The sequence below is a fragment of the Lithobates pipiens genome, unplaced genomic scaffold, assembly GCF_037356315.1.
Source record: "Lithobates pipiens isolate NorthernLeopardFrog02 unplaced genomic scaffold, aLitPip1_a1.2 Scaffold_22, whole genome shotgun sequence".
Classification (NCBI taxonomy): domain Eukaryota; kingdom Metazoa; phylum Chordata; class Amphibia; order Anura; family Ranidae; genus Lithobates; species Lithobates pipiens.
This window is the reverse complement of record NW_027507784.1, coordinates 120,080,737-120,099,712: the sequence shown is the minus strand read 5'-3', so window position 1 is coordinate 120,099,712 and position 18,976 is coordinate 120,080,737. Positions and strand designations below refer to the sequence as shown.

Genomic DNA, 18,976 nt, shown 5'->3' with positions numbered 1-18,976 from the left:
ACCCTGACATTTAGGGTGCTATAATATTAAAATACTGACATTAACTAGCATGTCTGTGAAAATTCTCATTTATACAGGTCATGGTAAATCTACTAGTGGTTAGTCAACTGGTTCTGTAATGTTGAAAAAAGTTTGCAGCTTCTCCAAGCCACTTCTTTCACTTCTTTAGTTTTAATGAGTGCCAGAAAAAATCCCAGTATTTGTATTCACATATTTATCTAAGTATTTAGTGCTTGATTCCCACTCCCTTAAGTCTCCCAAACTTTACTATGGGTTCTTTAATGTGATGGGTGGCTTCACCAACCAAGAGCTAGTTCAGAGACAGACCAAAGTGCCAACCTTCATCATGAAGTCAGTATTACCAGAAAAGGGATGCCAGGGCACTGTATTAGATTGCTAAAGATATGTTCAGGAACCTCTGGGTGCCTGTACATGAATTAAAAAGGCAATTTTCCTACCTATATGTCATATAGGTTTTATAATATTTTCTACAATATTAAAAGTAACATATTCAAATCATATAATAAAAAAAAACGATAAATATTTACAAATACATATGTCATTATTACCAAAACTATATCAATGAATTAGCATAACATAATCTGCATGCAAAACAGAGATTGGGCTGGTAGAGCAAATGCCAGCACTGTGAGCCTACTGTATTGTTAAATTTACCATAAAAACACTACTTGCTTCCAATTGTCATGGGGTTTTTGGACCCACTCTGTAATCCTCTCCTTAAAAAAAACCTCAGTGAAAGAAATACATCTTGATTCATGATTACCCCCTCTGCTGCTCTGGAGTAGCACTGTGCCAATAAAAAAACATGCCCCTAACCACTTGCACTTGTGTTCCTTCTCAGTATCAAAGCCACTGTATAAGCATGACAGCCAAGCAATTTGTTTTTCAGAAGGATAGGTGAGGAATGGCAGCCTACATACTTTTCTGAGTACAGGTTGACTTTATTTCATACCAAAGTTTAAACGCAAACTTATGTCCCTTTAATGGTGGATCCACCCCCCCCCCCCCCCCCAGCTGGCATCTTTGAAGGTCTGGTGCATGCACAGATTTGCCAAGGAAGCGACCTGGCAGAGATCTGAGACACACCTGTACATTTACCAAATTTCACACACGCAGACAAACAGAGGGCTGGGATCTCCAGAACTGCTCCTTCTTCTCACACACATGCACCTAAGCTGATGCACCAAAGGTTTCTGCTAGGTTTTGAAGGACGGGCAGTGCCCTTCAACACATCTGCACACCCAGGGAACTGTGAACGGAAGAAGTGCTGCCCTGCTGCACAAAAAAGTAACAATACCTAATAGTGTGAGAGGGACTGGAGCCAGGTGTAAATAATTGTTTTTTCTGGGTGAAGGTCTGCCTTAAAGTTCCCACTGTCTGCGTACTGTTTCACTGCCCAACAATGGATACTTCCATACACCCCAACCCTGGCTACCTGGATCAACCAAGTTAACCAAGTACTGATTAGGGGAAAATTGATATATCGATGTAGAGGCTGTCCTCAAAAGTTCTGTAGTCCCTTTAATGGTGCCCCCCCCCCCCCCGGGCTGGCATTTTTGAAGACCTGGTGCATGCACAGATGTGCCAAGAAAGGGACCTGGCAGAGACCTGAGGCACATCTGTACATTTACCAAAGTTCACACACAGGGCAGACAAAGAGAGGCCTGGAATCTTCTTAACTGCTCTGTCTTCGCACACATGCAGGAAACCTGCACCTAGGCTGATGCACCAAAGGTTTCTGCTAGGTCCTGAAGGCCAGGCAGGCCTTCAGCACATCTACTCACCCAGCAAATTGAGAGCGGAAGAAGTGCTGCCCTGCTGCACAAAAAAAAGTAAAAATACCTAATAGTGCGAGAGGGACTGGAGCCAGGTGTAAATAATTTGTTTTTCTGGGTGAAGGTCTGCCTTAAAGTGGTCACTGTCTGAGTACTGTTTCACTGCCCAACAATGGATATTTCCATACATCCAAACCTTGGCCACCAGGATCTACCAAGTTAACCAAGTACTGATTAAGGGAAAATTGGTATATCAATTTGGAGGCTGTCCTCAAGTTCTGTAGAGTTTGGCAGGGTTAAGTCCCATCTTCATTGTTACTCAATTGGCTCCAGTTGATAACTCCTGATAAATGATTACAGGTGCAATCTACAGTGTGATATGTAGGGTAGAGCTTTTACCATTATGTAATCAATAGGCTACAGGTTCCTATATAAGGCATATATGTTTGTTGTAACTTTATTGTAAATTTCCTTGTAAAGGGCCTAAGGATGGGAAGGGGTGAGGCCGTTGGGGAAAATGTAACATTTTAATACAAACTCCTCAAAACAATGACTTGATTACATAAAAAAGTTGAAATTGCCAAGCTGGCTCTCTGCACCCATAAGACACTCAGCCACGGCCAAACCATGCCCGCCCCCCGCTTCTGCCTCACTGGCTGTGATTGACAGCAGGGAAAGCTAAAAAGGACGGAGAGCCTCGGGTCTCGTGCACATCGCTGGATAGAGACTGGGCTTAGGTACGTATGGGGGGGGGGGGTAAAAAGGGTAAAAAAAACTTCAGCGTGAATCACTTTAAGCCCAAACATAGTTTAGAGCTTGTCAAGCTGGCCAATTTGAAATGACAAGAGGAAGGGCAAACCAAACCAAAGGGAAATTCAGGACTAGTTGACCAGACAAAACAAGCTGATGGTGGAAGATGAAAATCCAAAGAATCAGGTAGTAATCCAAATCAGGTTACAAAGAAAACTGTTCTAGCAGCCTCTTATAGGGACTGCAGGGAGCCTGCTGGTGATCAAAGACAGGCAAACAAGGGCAGGGCCAGCAGCAAGTTCAGTGGAGAGCACATCCTGGGCCTGACCATATAGTAACCATAATTATGCATACATTATTTAGACCATAAAGAAAAGCAGAATGTGTTTTTCTTTATAAATATGGAAACTCATACTAAACCCTAGCCCAATATCTTATGCCGCGTACACACGGTCTGACTTTCCGATGGAAAATGTTCGATCGGAGCTTGTTGTCGGAAATTCCGACCGTATATAGGCTCCATCGGACATTTTCCATCAGAATTTCCATTGCACAAGATTTGAGATCTGGTTCTCAAATTTTCCGACAAAAAAATCCGTTGGCGTAAATTCTGATCGTGTGTACACAATTCCGACGCACAAAGTGCCACGCATGCTCGGAATCAAGCAGAATAGCCACACTGGCTATTGAACTTCATTTTTCTCGGCTTGTCGTGCACGTTGTATGTCACAGCGTTCTTGATATTCAGAAATTCTGACAACTTTGTGTGACCGTGTGTATGCAAGACAAGTTTAAGCCAACATCCGTTGGAAAAAATCCCATGGATTTTGTTGTCGGAATGTCCGATCGTGTGTAGGCGGCATAAGACTTGCATGTAATTAACAGTGATTGGAAAGAGCTACCTCTTCAAATTTATAAGCAATCATAGCAAAGGCCTTGAATATAGCATCTGTTGGTCCAGTTATTGTAACAATTCTTTCTGGACAGTTCCCTTCTGAAATGTTAATTCGAGCTCCGCTCTAAAAAAAAAAAGAAAAAAAAAGAAAAACATCAGTATAACATTATTACCATATTTACATTAACAGCAAGTTAAACCTACTGTTACACTCTCTAATACTTTTGATCCAGATTACCGCAAGCAAGGCTCCAACAGGGGACTTAATCATTTATCCTAGGCTTAAAGCGGAGGTCCTGCTGAATTTTTTTTTTTTTTAAGTCAGCAGCTTCAAATCCTGCAGCTGCTGACTTTTAAGATATGGACACTTACCTGTCCAGGGTGGCCGTGATGTTGGCACCCGAAGCCGATCTGTCCCTCGGCTCTCGGGTGTAGGTGCAGCCATCTTCGGTAAGGGAATCAGGAAGTGAAGCCTTGCTGCTTCACAGCCTGGTTCTCTACTGCGCATGCGCGAGCCATGCTGCACAATCGCACAGGTCCCTGCTGTCTTCTGGGACCTGTGTGTCTCCCAGAAGACAGCAGGGGGGACGGAGGAGGCGCCGGATATGGCATAGATATCCGCAGGTACCCGCGGATATCTATGCCTGGAAGTGGGAGCAAATACCTGGATTATACAGGTATCTGCCCTCCCCTCCCCCTGAAAGGTGCCAAATGTGACACCTGAGGGGGGGGGGGGGGATGAAAAAAAAGCAGAAATTAAATTTTTGGGTGGAATTCCGCTTTAAAGCGGTATTAAATCCAAAAGCAAGTATTTATTATATTGCAGCTTACCAATTCTTAGTTGTGATGGCTGCATTCGTTTTATTTTTTGTGCTTTCTTTCTTTTATTTTAACCTGGTGATCTGGCCAGGAAGTCTGTTATTTTTCAACAGAGCAAGCTCTCCTGCAAACGTGTCAGTTGAAGAGTAACGCCACTTTCTTTGAGAAAAAACATTCCTCCCTGGGTGATCTGTGTACATTTCAAGGGTTTTTTCAAACTTTGTTGCAGATTTCTACCTTATGTTATTATGAAGAAATAGCCGTTTGTTTTGTCTGTGTCCCAGTGCACAGTGAACCTGTATTAGAGTGGTTTTAAATTTATCAATCAGCTTCAGCACCTGCAGGGCTCTAATTAGGAAAGCTGTAGGGTCTGCATCCCTTTAGACATGGCTTCCCTTTGAGAGTATCTCACCAAACATTTATGTTACAGGGGATGCTTAAAATCTTATTGTATCTTAGTGCGGACTGGGAAAATCAGTTAGCCAATCACACTAGCAGGAAATTACATTTCTGGGGGGCGTTCTGTATACCATCTGTGTACAGACTGCCTCCAGGTAGCCATATTGCATTGCATTTTACAGAAAATTACAGCACCGCAGATGGAAAAGGAAATTTTTAATAACATTCAATTAAAATATGACCTGTGTTGCAATTTTATACACCAATTTTATACAGAAACTACTTTTTGGAAAATGGCGTCGCACCTATTCAGACGGTACCATTGCTGGAAATTGCTGTCGGTTTGGCATACAATTTGACATGTCAAATTGCATGCCAAATCGCTCCAATGTTAACCAGGGCAGAAGGTTATAATGGTGAATAATGTAAACCTGTGACTTAGTGTAATAAAAGGCAGGTTTCATCCAATCACCGGCTTGTATACAATTTTGAGGCAATTTTTAGGCACTTTGCCAAGGCACCCCATGGTGCTTGTACACCCTGGTTAAAAAAGGCCTATATTATTTTTCTTTATTTGCTTTTTTTTTGATCCCTGTGAAAATGGAGGTACCCTTTAAGCACTTGTACACACCGTCGGACAGGGAAGGGCTGGCAGCCTTAGGCCAGGGGGGCAAGTCCAGTCAATTGGCCCGTTGAACCACCGAATCAGCTCACTGAGGGCTCCATTCAAAGCAGAAGAACCAAAATGCAATGCAGGCCCATTAGGGGCACCAGGGCGCCGCCCCCTCTCTCCTCTCCACCCCCTATATGCATCTTGCTGCAATTCACCTGCTGCCTGACCCACCACTAAGATGGGGTAAGTGGCAGGCATGCAGCGGGTGGGTGTCCTCCCAGATCAGTCCACTCTACTGGCCGGGGGGATCTAGGGGGTGGCTGTGGGCATCTGTGCTGCTGGCCGTGCGTGCGGGGGGGTTTGGTTGGGCTAGTCCGCTGGTGGGGGGTGTTAGATAAGCCTGCTGGTGGGGGGGTGTTAGATAAGTCCGCTGGTGGGGGGAGGGTGTTAGATAAGTCTGCTGGTGGGAGGGAGGGTGTTAGATAAGTCCACTGGTGGGGGAGTGTTAGATAAGTCCGCTGGTGGGGGGGAGGGTGTTAGATAAGTCTGCTGGTGGGGGGAGGGTGTTAGATAAGTCCACTGGTGGGGGGGAGGATGTTAGATAAGTCCGCTGGTGGGGGGGAGGGTGTTAGATAAGTCCGCTTTTGGGGAGGGGAGGGTGTTAGATAAGTCCGCTGGTGGGGGGGAGGGTATTAGATAAGTCCGCTGGTGGGGGGGAGGGTGTTAAATAAGTCCACTGGTGGGGGGTGTTAGATAAGTCCGCTGGTGGGGGGGAGGGTGTTAGATAAGTCCGCTGGTGGGGGGGAGGGTGTTAGATAAGTCCACTGGTGGGGGGGTGTTAGATAAGTCCGCTGGTGGGGGGGAGGGTGTTAGATAAGTCCGCTGGTGGGGGTGTTAGATAAGTCCGCTGGTGGGGGGGGGTGTTAGATTAGTCCGCTGGTGGGGGTTGTTAGATAAGTCCGCTGGTGGGAGGGAAGGGTGTTAGATAAGTCTGCTGGTGGGGGTGAGGGTGTTAGATAAGTCCGCTGGTGGGGGGGAGGGTTTTAAATAAGTCCACTGGTGGGGGTGTTAGATAAGTCCGCTGGTGGGGGGGAGGGTGTTAGATAAGTCCGCTGGTGGGGGGAGGGTGTTAGATAAGTCCGCTGGTGGGGGGGAGGGTGTTAAATAAGTCCGCTGGTGGGGGGGAGGGTGTTAGATAAGTCCGCTGGTGGGGGGGAGGGTGTTGAATAAGTCCACTGGTGGGGGGGTGTTAGATAAGTCCGCTGGTGAGGGGGTGTTAGATAAGTCCGCTGGTGGGGGGAGGGTGTTAGATAAGTCCGCTGGTGGGGGGTGTTAGATAAGTCTGCTGGTGGGGGGGTGTTAGATAAGTCTGCTGGTGGGTGGGAGGGTGTTAGATAAGTCCGCTGGTGGGGGGGAGGGTGTTAGATAAGTCCCCTGGTGGGGGGGGTGTTAGATAAGTCCGCTGGTGGGAGGGAGGGTGTTAGATAAGTCCACTGGTGGGGGGTGTTAGATAAGTCCGCTGGTGGGGGGGAGGGTGTTAGATAAGTCCGCTGGTGGGGGGGTGTTTGATAAGTCCACTGGTGGTGGGGAGGAGGGTGTTAGATAAGTCCGCTGGTGGGGGGTGTTAGATAAGTCCGCTGGTGGGGGTGTTAGATAAGTCCGCTGGTGGGGGGGTGTTAGATAAGTCCGCTGGTGGGGAGAGGGTGCTAGAAAAAAAACAAAAGCAGCCACTGCCAAAATTTAAAATTGTCATGATGACTATGCTATGCATTATTAATTATATTCCTATTCTATTCCATGAAGGTGCTCACAGATGCCTTACTTCAGGCTGGGGAGCGTTGTTTCAGTGAGGACTGGAGACACTGAGCCAGGTCCTTGCCACTCTTTGGGGGTGGAGGTGATGATCCTGAAGCAGGTCTTGCCATTTCTTATTTGCTCTGCAGAGTGCAGACTGCAGCTAGCCTCTCCTCGAGTCAGCGCCCAGCAGGTCACGTGCAATGTGATGTTCTTGACACCGGGCATCCCCTCCCCTGACGTACCACACACCTGGCCGGCCTCTGAGACTCCTGGGAGGTGGGAGTTGTAGTTTGCTGCGCTCACACCTCCAGGAGCTTTAGCGCAGCTGGACTGTAACTCCCACAATGCAGCGCAGGCTGGGCAGCAGCATCGAGCCAGCCAATCAGCAGCCACCACGGCCGACGTTATTAACACTGTGTGACCCAGGCTGCCCGTCACAGACTGAAAAAAACAAAAACTAACAACCAGCCAGCGCAGCAGCCTTTTAAAGATAATGTAGGCGCCGGCCTGGGGGGAAATTTCCACCCTGCCCCCCGGCCCAGCCCGCCCCTGCCGTCGGATATTACGACGGAAAATGTCCGATCGGACCATGTTGTCTGATAACCCGACCATGTGTGGGCTCCATCGGATTTTTTCCGTCGGAAAGTCCGACCAACAAAGTTTGAGAGCTAGATATAAAATTTTCCCACAACATGATCCGATCGGACTTTGTCCGATCGTTTGTAGAGAATTCCGATCGGACAAAGTGCCACACATGCTCAGAACAAATTACGAGACCAAAGCTATTGGCTACTAGCCTGAACATAGTCCCGTCGTAGCGAACGGACGTCATCACATTCCGAACGATCTGATTTTCCAAATTTTGTTGTCGGAATGTCCGGCCGTGTGTACAGGGGCTTAGAGTGATTACAAAAATCATTTACCACTGACAGGCGTGCTTGCAATGATCAGTTTTTACTGTAAAACATTTGTCTCAAAAGATAAGAAAACTGTTGTAACTGCAGTTTGAACTGTAGTTTGTCTTTAATGTGTTATGCCACGTACACACCATCGAACATTGATCGGACATTCCGACAACAAAATCCATGTATTTTTTCTGACAGATGGTGGCTCAAACTTGTCTTGCATACACACGGTCACACAAAGTTGGTCGGAAATTGCGAACATCAAGAATGCGGTGATGTACAACATGTACGACAAGCCGACAAAAATTAAGTTCAATAGCAAGTGCTGCTCTTCTGCTTGATTCCGAGCATGCGTGGAACTTTGTGCGGAATTGTGTACATACGATGGGAATTTCCCACAATGGATTTTGTTGTTGGAAAATTTGAGATCCATATCTCAATTTTTGTGTGATGGAAATTCCGATGGAAACTGTCCGATGAAGTCTACACACGGTCGGAATTTCCGACAAAAAGCTCCCATCGAACATTTTCTGTCGGAAAATCCGTCCGTGTGTACGGGGCATAAGTGTATTAACAATGCTGCTGTCTGCTGTGCTCCTGTGCTCATCCAGAGTTGGTGGACACTAAGGGCTCAGGCACACTGCAGTTCAAAGGAGCTCAAAGAAGCCGCTCCTACAGGCTTTTGAGCTGGTTTGAGCTCTTATTTTTCTCTGCTTAGAAACTCCCCTCTATGTTAGCCAATGTGTCCATGCACACTATGACTTTTCAGGCACTTTCAGGCATATGCTCCTATAGGCAGAAAAAAAAACATCAAATTCAAGTTTTTGAGAGGAGCTAGTGCCCCAAGGAGCTCAATAGAGCTCAAAAAATATAAGTGCAAGAAAACATGGAGAAACTTTTGTTCCAGATTTTTTATTTATTTATAAAATGGTTAAGAAAATACTGTCTAGGAGAGTTTGTAGGGAAAAAATGCTTATGCTCAAAAAAGCTTGAAAGAGCTCTTAGATTGTAAGCTCTAACGAGCAAGGCCCTCTGATTCCTACTACTAAAGTGTACTGTATTTGTACTGTCTACTCTTTATTATTATTATTATACAGGATTTATATAGCGCCGACAATTTACGCAGCGCTTTACAACATTGGGGTAGACATTACGCTTCAGTTGTAAAGCACTGCGTAAACTGCCGGCGCTATATAAATCCTGTATAATAATTAAAAAAGCTCAATAAAAAAAAAGAGAAAGAGCACAAAAAAAGAACAAGCTTCTTCAAGCTTTTATAAGCAGAAATAAAAGTTCAAAAACCTGTAAAAAGCTACTTTTTTTTGAGCTGCAGTGTACATTTGCCCTTTAAAAGGAGGTGTGCTACTGGCCAGATCATCAGTTGAAAACATAGGGGAAAAGCCTAAAAAAAATAAAACGAATGCAGCTATCACATCTAATGATTGGTAAGCTGCAATATATTACATTTTTGGTTTGGGGTTTAATACTACTTTAAAGAAAACCCATGCTAATAAATGATGCAGGCATGTGATAAGTTTAAAAAAAAAAAAAATCAGTTACGGTGTTACTTACCTCTTCCCTCATTTTCTTCACAGTTTCTCCTTTCTAAAAAAACAAAATAGGATAGTTAATTCTATAATGTTATTCAGGTTAAACATCCTTCTTTGCAGAATTTTTATTTTTTACCACTAGGTGGCGATATGATGTATAAGAATCCACAACGTCTGTGTTTAAGTGGGAAGAGGAATACCCTACCATCGGTGTCAGTGATAGAAACAGTGCACTATCATTGGTGTGAGTGGATGGAGTAATGCCTAATCAGTATCAGTATAAGGAGGATAGTTTTCTACCATTGCCTTCACTCAGAGGAATAATGCCCCATTGTTGTTGTTAGTGGGAGAAAGTGTGTTCCATCATTTGTATGGATGGAAGAACTAGCAGCTCAGCATTGTTGTCCATGGGAGGAATAGTGCCCCATCATTGGTGTAAGTTGGAGGAAAGGTGCTTCATCAGTGGCGACAGTGGAAGCAATTGTGGCCAATGTTTTAGGGAATTGTGCTCCATTGTCATTGTCAGTGGGTGGAATTGAGCTCCATTGAGTCAGTGGAAAAAAATAGGAAGAAATAATGTCTCATCTTTGGTGTCAGTGAAAGGAATAGCACCCCAGAGGCCATATACAGGCCATCAAAGGGAAGTTTGGGGACCACTGGTATCAGGGCTGTCTTTAAGGCAGGTCAAAAAGGGAAGCTGCCCCAGGCCCAGTCATTGTTGTGGGGTCAAAGCAGCTGCCCCTTGAGCCTTAACTGCCTGAAAATAGTTGACAAGTGGATTTGGGAGGGCCCAAAAAAATGCTTGTCCAAATGGGTCTAATGAATATTAACAACGGCCCTGGCTGGTAAACAATGTGTTCTCTCACTGCTCTCAACAACAGCAAGCAAATACATTGCCAATATTTTTCAGTAAGTGTGGCAAAGATTTTCAAAGTACTTCTGTACTTTTTTTCTAGCTGAATAATCTGTGTGGTCAGGTGACCTCTCGCTGCTCTCCTTCCCCGATCTAAGGACTACAGCAGGAGGGGCTGAGATTCCCCTCTGGTCAGTTGGTCGGCCCCGCACTTACCCTGGGTAAGCGCTTCCCTCCGGGGGACAAGTGGCGGCTTCTCATGCATCTCCATAATGCGGCCATGTGTCTCCTCCTCCCTCCACCTAGGTGGCCAGTAGGATTGCCTGTCCTTTCAGCCAATCGGGTAACAGGTCTCAGGACCCGCTTCATGATTGGCTGGAAGGAGAATCAGTGTGACAATAGCGAATATTCATTCGCTATTATCACACAACTGGGTGGGCTCAGGGCGCAGTGCTCTGCGCCGAAAAGCCCACCCTTTTTTGAAGCCTATTAGAGCCTCTCTCTCTAATCACGTGCTTCAAAAAAAAAATCCCCCATTGGAATCAATGCGTCCACCGTTCTGCATGTAGTTTAGTGGGCTGGACACGTGGATAGGGGGGCAGCGCCCGGGCGCCCCTAATGGATGGGCTGCTACTGCCCAGAAGTCTTAATGAGCATGAGGTGAGGAAGGGCTTTCTCAGCTAAGCATACCCTCCTTCATGTACGCCTGAGTTAAGAGCAGATGGATTCCAGGAATTAAATGCTAATTGAATCATTTCCTCATATTCAAGATGGCCACGGCTAGAAAGTCTACAGGGATTTCTCCACAAAATAAAGCATGAAGACATGGATGGGTGGGTTTGTTTTGAATAATAAAAATGAATTCAATAGTGTTTTAGGTTTGTGGTGTTGAGATATAGTGAACAGTAGTTCTAAACACAAAAGTTTTTTTTAACCTTAATGCATCACCCCCTTCCTTCCCAGACCAATTTTCAGCTTTCAGCGCTGTCACACTTTGAATGATAATTGTGTTGTCATGTAACACTGTACCCAAATGAAATTTTGATAGTTTTTTTCACACAAGTAGAGCTTTTTTTTTGGTGGTGTGTAATCACCACTGGGGTTTTTATTTTTTACGTTACAAAAAAACCCCCAAAAAAACGAAGATTTAAAAAAAATGCTTTTTTCTTAGTTTCTGTTATAAAATGTTGCATATAAGTAATTACTCTTGATAAATTTTGACCAAAAATTAAGCTGCTACATTTCTTTAGTAAAAAAAAATCCAAATCAGTGTTTATTTGGTGTTGGCAGTTAGGGATGAGCCGAACACCCCCCGATTCGGTTCGCACCAGAACTTTCGAACGGACCCCAAATTCGTACGAACGTTAGAACCCCATTGAAGTCTATGGGACTCGAACGTTCAAAATTAAAAGTGCTAATTTTAACGGCTAATATGCAAGATACTGTCCTAAAAAGGGTTTGGGGACCTGGCTCCTACCCCAGGGGACATGGGTCAATGCAAAGAAAAGTTTTAAAAACGTCCGTTTTGGCGGGAGCACTGATTTTAATGACGATTAAAGTGAAAAAAAAGTAAATATTCCTTTAAATATCGTGCCTGGGGGGTGTCTATAGTATGCCTGTGAAGTGCCACGTGTTTCCCCTGTTTAGAACAGTCCCTGAAATGACATTTAACGGAAATAACGTCATTTCAAACTTGTGGTTTTAATGTTATATCTGGTTCCTGCAATATGGTTGAAAACCATTGAGAAAAATGGCATGGGTAGCCCTCCCTGCCCATTACCAGCCCCTTTGGGTCTTGTATGGATATTTAGGGGAACCCCGTACCCATATTAAAAAAAATGAAATACGTGTGGCCCCCAGGCCCTATATACTCAGAACAGCAGTATACAGGCAATGCAAACAAGACAGGGACTGTGTAGATTTGTTGTGTTAAGTTGAATCTATTTGTAATTTTCAACCGGTAAATTTTTAAAGTGTAGCTCCAGTCAAAAAAACTATTTTTAAGCTTTTTGGAAAACATAGGGAAGGGTTATCACCCCTGTATAATTTGTTTTGCCGTCCGTTTTTTTAGGAGATGTTTGTAAGTTGGATGTTTGAAAGTAGGGGCCTGCCCTATATGCTCTGCAGAAATGGCGGAACAAGGTGTTGGTTTTGTCACAACATTGTAAGCCCTCAAAGTGACTCTTGGTGGGCGCTGGAGTGCCCTGCTGTGAACGATTATATCAAGAATTGTAATTACATGCCATTGTTGAACAGTGGTAGAAAAATTGACCTTTGGTGGTTGTGGTGCTGGTGCCACAACACTATAAGTCCTCACAGTTACTCTGGGTGGCCACAGGAACGGGCCCTCCTGTGAAATATTATATCAAGAATTGTAATTACATGTCCCTGTTAAACAGGGGCAGAAAAATTGGGCCTTAGGCACTGGTGCTGGTGCCACGACACTGCAACCTCTCCCATATACTCTAGTTTTAGTGCAGGAATTAGCCCTGCTGCAAAGCATTGCATCAAAAATTGTAATTAAATGCCCCTGTTAAACAGGGGCAGAAAAATTGGGCCTTAGGAACTGCTGCTGGTGCCACGACACTGCAACCTCTCCCATATACTCTAGTTTTAGTGCAGGAATTAGCCCTGCCGCAAAGCATTGCATCAAAAATTGTAATTAAACGCCTCTGTTAAACAGGGGCAGAAAAACTGGGCCTTAGGCACTGGTGCTGGTGCCACGACACTGCAACCTCTCCCATATACTCTAGTTTTAGTGCAGGAATTAGCCCTGCTGCAAAGCATTGCATCAAAAATTGTAATTAAACGCCCCTGTTAAACAGGGGCAGAAAAATTGGGCCTTAGGCACTGGTGCTGGTGCCACGACACTGCAACCTCTACCATATACTCTAGTTTTAGTGCAGGAATTAGCCCTGCTGCAAAGCATTGCATCCAAAATTGTAATTAAACGCCCCTGTTAAACAGGGGCAGAAAAATTGGGCTGATGGCATCACCCAGAACGAAAAATGTTCTTCTAACATATCAGCGGAGGAGGAAGAGGATAGACAATCAACATAACAGGACAGTCACTCAGCATCAGCATAGGCAGTCTTGAAGGGATGTGATATTTCAAAAAAAATGATTCGGTTACATCAGCTTCAGGTGCTTGGTAGCTGTGGGTGATCCAAGACTGATTCATCTTGATGAAGGTCCGTCGATTAACTGATTCGGTGGACAGGCGCACCCTGTGATCGGTAACAAAGCCACCAGCAGCACTGAAGGTGCGTTCCGAAAGAACGCTGGATGCAGGACAGGCCAGTAGCTCAATTGCATACTGTGCAAGCTCTGGCCAGTGATCCATCCTCAAGACCCAGTAAGCCAGAGGATTTTCGGTGGGAAAGGTGTCCAAGTCTGACCTTGCCCCTAGGTATTCCTGCACCATGTAAATCAGACGCTGGAGATGGTAGCTGGAACTGATCATACCTTGGGGCTGCGGACTAAAAAATTGTCTGAAAGCATCGGTCAGACGGCCACCTTCTCCACCGCTCCTTCTGACCGATGCCTCAGCAACACGTTGTCCAGGACCAGGAGTTTGTAACCTCCCAGTCTCTGGGAACGCGTTGCACAGACCTTTCTGCAAGGCCTCCCGGAGATGTCTCATCCTCTGCTCCCTCTGCGACGGCAAGATAAGGTCGGCAACCTTACCCTTGTACCATGGATCAAGGAGAGTGGCCAGCCAGTAATGGTCCCTCTCCTTGATTTGAAGAATACAAGGATCCTTCCGCAGGCTTTGCAGGATCAGGGAGGCCATGCAGCGTAGGTTAGCTGAGGCATTCGGTCCGGAGTCCTCTGGGTCACTAAGGACAACATGATCCGCAGCTATCTCCTCCCAGCCACGTACAAGTCCACGGGTTTCTTGGGACTGTAAATCCTCCCTACAAGACTGCTGCTGATGCTGAGTGCCAGCCTCCACCACCATGCTGACACAATCATCCTCCTCCTCCTCCTCATCCTCTTCCTGTGTGATAGGTGGCACAGCAGGAACACTGTCTGGATAAAGGGGGCCTTGAGAGGAAAGGAAGTCCTCCTCTTCCTGCCTCTGTTCTGCCTCAAGTGCCCTGTCCATTATTCCACACAGCGTATACTCCAAGAGGTGGACAAGAGGTACAGTGTCACTGATGCATGCACTGTCACTGCTCACCATCCTTGTGGCCTCCTCAAATGGTGACAGGACAGTGCATGCATCCCTGATCATGCCCCACTGGCGTGGTGAGAAAAAACTGAGCTCCCCTGACCCTGTCCTGGTGCCGTAGTCGCACAGGTACTCATTGATGGCCCTTTGCTGCGTGCGCAGCCGCTGCAGCATGGCCAATGTTGAGTTCCACCTGGTGGGCATGTCACATATAAGGCGGTTCTTGGGCAGGTTCAACTCCTTTTGGAGCTCAGCCAGCCGAGCACAGGCATTAAATGATCGGCAGAAATGCACACAGACTTTCCTGGCCTGCTTCAGGACATCCTGTAAGCCCGGGTACCTGCCCAAGAACTGCTGCACCACCAGGTTAAGGACGTGAGCCACACAGGGCACATGGGTCAGTTGTCCCTGTCGGAGGGCGGAGAGGAGTTTGGTGCCATTGTCGCAAACCACCATTCCTGGCTTAAGCTGGCGTGGCGTCAACCACCTCTCGGCCTGCCCCTGCAGAGCTGATGAAACATCCGCCCCAGTGTGGCTCCTGTCCCCCCAAACAAACCAGCGCAAGCACGGCATGGCATCGTTTTGCCTGCGTACTTGCGTAGCTCCTGGAACGCCTACGGAGCACCGCTGGTTCTGAGGACAGAGCACTGGAAGAGGCCATGGAGGAAGAAGAAGAGGAGGGGGTGGAGGAGAGAGGTGTGTCACAACCAATAGTAGCATTTTGGAGGCGTGGTGGCGGAACAACCTCCAACACTACTGCACCTTGTCCTGCATCCTTCCCAGCTGCCAGAAGAGTGACCCAATGGGCCGTGAAAGACAGGTAACGTCCCTGTCCATGCCTGCTGGACCAGGAGTCAGTGGTAATATGCACCTTACCGCTGACCGCCCTGTCCAGCGAGGCAGGGACATTGCCTTCCACATGCCGGTAGAGAGCCGGAATCGCCTTCCGTGAGAAAAAGTGGCGTTTGGGGACCTGCCACTGAGGAACCGCACATTGTACAAACTCACGGAAGAGGGCCGAGTCTACCAACTGAAAAGGCAGCAGTTGAAGTGCTAGCAATTTAGCCAAGCTAGCATTCAACCGCTGGGCATGTGGATGGCTGGGAGTGAACTTATTTTGCCGGTCCAGTAGCTGGGGCAGGGACATTTGCCTGCTATAATCAGACGTGGGTGTACTGCTAGCAGAGTGCCCGGAAGCACTTGGCTGTGACACACCTAATTGTACACCTTCATTCCTCTCAGAGCAGGTTTCAGAGAGGACTGAAGGTCTAGTGGGGTTGGAGATCCCAGCTGATGAGGAGCAAGGAGAGGTCCGCTTTGTTCTTTGGTGTGGGTCTTTGAGGCACGCTTGCCAATGAGCTGCATGGCAGGTCAACATATGTCTGGTCAAGCATGTGGTGCCCAAGCGGCTGATGTTTTGGCCACCCGAGATACGCTTGAGACATATGTTGCAAATAGCAGAGGTGCGATCTGATGCACTCGTCTCAAAAAAGGCCCACACCAAAGAACTTTTAGAGTAACGCGCAGAGGCAGCGCCCTGCACAGGCGGAGCTCTGCGTTGTGATTCAGTCGGTGTGCTGCCCCTAAGCTGGCCACCAGAGGGCATCCTGTCTCGTTGGACATGTGCCTCCACCTCCTCCTCCTCTCTCCTACCAGGCACCCACGTGGAGTCAGTGCCCTCATCATCTCCTCCCTCTTCATCACTGGAGCAAACCTGGCAGTATGCTGCAGCTTGTGGAACATGACTGCCAGATTGCTGTCCTTCTTGAGCATCCCCTCTCTCTGCATTCACGCTACTGCCTTCCTCTAGCTGAGTATCATCATCAGAGCCTACAAAACACTGGGCATCCTCCTGGAGCATGTACCCAACACTGTGCTCAAAGAGTTCAGGAGACTCCTCAGGAGGACGTGGTGGGTCTAGGGAAGGAGTCACTGATGATGACTTTGAGAGGAGGGAAGACGATGCGTTGGCAGCTGCTTTGCTAGTACCCTGAGCCTGGGTGAGAGAGGATGAGGAGGATGAAGAGGGCTTGGTCATCCACTCTACCAAGTTGTTGGCATGTTGCGGCTCAACATGTCCAGCTGCCGAAAAGAAGGACAAGCGTGTCCCATGGCCACGTGCTGATGATGCCGATGCACCGCGTCCACGACCAGCACTGTTGTCTCTAGACACAGAGCCTGCTTGCCCTCTTTTATCGGCTCCCGCCTGTCTGCTTCTCCTTGCTGGCCTTCCAGACATGGTAATGGCCTGAAGGGAGTTGGGAAAACCAGCAATTGGGTTGCCTGCAGATGGCAGATGGCTCAAATAGAGAAGAGCTATGTAGGTGGATATAGCGGTGTATACTGGGTTCAGAGCACGCAGACAGCACGCACAATCTCCTACCACTGACTGCAAGCTCTATTTAAAACGAGCAAGATAGCTAGCTATATAGGTGGATATAGCAGTGTATACTGGGTTCAGAGCACGCAGACAGCACGCACAATCTCCTACCACTGACTGCAAGCTCTATTTAAAACGAGCAAGAAAGCTAGCTATATAGATGGATATAGCGGTGTATACTGGGTTCAGAGCACGCAGACAGCACGCACAATCTCCTACCACTGACTGCAAGCTCTATTTAAAACGAGCAAGATAGCTAGCTATATAGATGGATATAGCGGTGTATACTGGGTTCAGAGCACGCAGACAGCACGCACAATCTCCTACCACTGACTGCAAGCTCTATTTAAAACGAGCAAGATAGCTAGCTATATAGATGGATATAGCAGTGTATACTGGGTTCAGAGCACGCAGACAGCACGCACAATCTCCTACCACTGACTGCAAGCTCTATTTAAAACGAGCAAGATAGCTAGCTATATAGATGGATATAGCGGTGTATACTGGGTTCAGAGCACGCAGACAGCACGCACAATCTCCTACCACTGACTGCAAGCTCTATTTAAAATGAGCAAGATAGTTAGCTATATAGGTGGATATAGCAGTGTATACTGGGTTCAGAGCACGCAGACAGCACGCACAATCTCCTACCACTGACTGCAAGCTCTATTTAAAATGAGCAAGATAGCTAGCTATATAGGTGGATATAGCGGTGTATACTGGGTTCAGAGCACGCAGACAGCACGCACAATCTCCTACCACTGACTGCAAGCTCTATTTAAAACGAGCAAGATAGCTAGCTATATAGATGGATATAGCGGTGTATACTGGGTTCAGAGCTCGCAGACAGCACGCACAATCTCCTACCACTGACTGCAAGCTCTATTTAAAATGAGCAAGATAGCTAGCTATATAGGTGGATATAGCGGTGCATACTGGGTTCAGAGCACGCAGACAGCACGCACAATCTCCTACCACTGACTGCAAGCTCTATTAAAAAAGAGAAATATAGCTAACTATATAGGTGAATATAGCGGTGGATATTGCTGTCAGGGCACACAACCACTACAGAAGAGCAAGAATGAAAAATCGGCCGATAACGATCGGTGTATACTGTGTTGAAGGTACACAGAACACCCACTAACTCCTACAGATGCCAACACACTACACAAGGCCGCCGCGCTGGCGGCCTTATATAGTGTGGGGCGTATACTACACAGCCTGAACTATGATTGGCCACAGGTATCCTGCCTGTGGCCAATCATGGGTCTCCTCGCTGCCGGCGCTGTGATTGGCCAAGCACGCGGGGTCACAGTGCATGCTTGGCCAATCATGAGCCAGCAATGCACTGCGATGGCGCAGTGCATTGTGGGCCCTAAGCGCCACACGAATTTGGCGCGAACGGCCCATAACGTTCGGAATTCGCCGAACGGGCGAACAGCCGATGTTCGAGTCGAACGTATGTTCAACTCGAACACGAAGCTCATCCCTATTGGCAGTGATGGGGGACAGACAGATTTTTTATTGTGACACTGAAATGTGTATAGGGTCAGGGGTATATCAGTGGTGCTTGGTGTACTTTGTGGGGTGATCTGGAACAGCTCTCTGTGTAAAATCATCCTCACACAGAGAGCTGTCACAGATCTGTAGATCCCCCCCCCCCGGCACTAAGCACTCGCTGAGCTCGGCGGGGAAACCTGTCACAGAGACACATGTCTCTGTTTACATTGTAGCAGCTGTGATTGGACACAGCCATCCGGTGATCGGAAGGGCTAATCACAACGCCCATATCCCGATCTCTGCACAGCTGGATCTCCTGTGATCATTCTGATCACAGGATCATGCCCGCGCTGCGAGCACTCGTTCTGAGGGATGTTCCTGAATGTCCACTCAGAAAGAGGAAAGGACCATGACCATGTGCAGTGGCCGGTGGGAAGTAGTTAAAGTGTTACTAAACCCAGGACCCTGCATTCACTATATCTGGTCTCCTACAGTACACAGAACATGGAAATGCAATTATTTTAGTAAATATAAACTGCTAACTA

The 18,976-nt window shown here is 47.0% G+C and overlaps 1 protein-coding gene across 10 annotated transcripts in view; it reads right to left on the bottom strand.

The window, feature by feature from the left end:
* PCBP3 (poly(rC) binding protein 3) overlaps positions 1 to 18,976 on the bottom strand; it is a 123,508-nt gene that overhangs the window by 52,748 nt on the left and 51,784 nt on the right. For all 10 annotated transcript variants that reach the window (XM_077448151.1, XM_077448154.1, XM_077448155.1 and 7 more), the window contains exons 5-6: positions 9,547 to 9,579; positions 3,449 to 3,565 (exon numbers count right to left, since the gene is read on the bottom strand). In XM_077448151.1, coding sequence (XP_077304277.1) covers positions 3,449 to 3,565; positions 9,547 to 9,579 — 150 coding nt within the window. The remainder of the gene's footprint in view (positions 1 to 3,448; positions 3,566 to 9,546; positions 9,580 to 18,976) is intronic.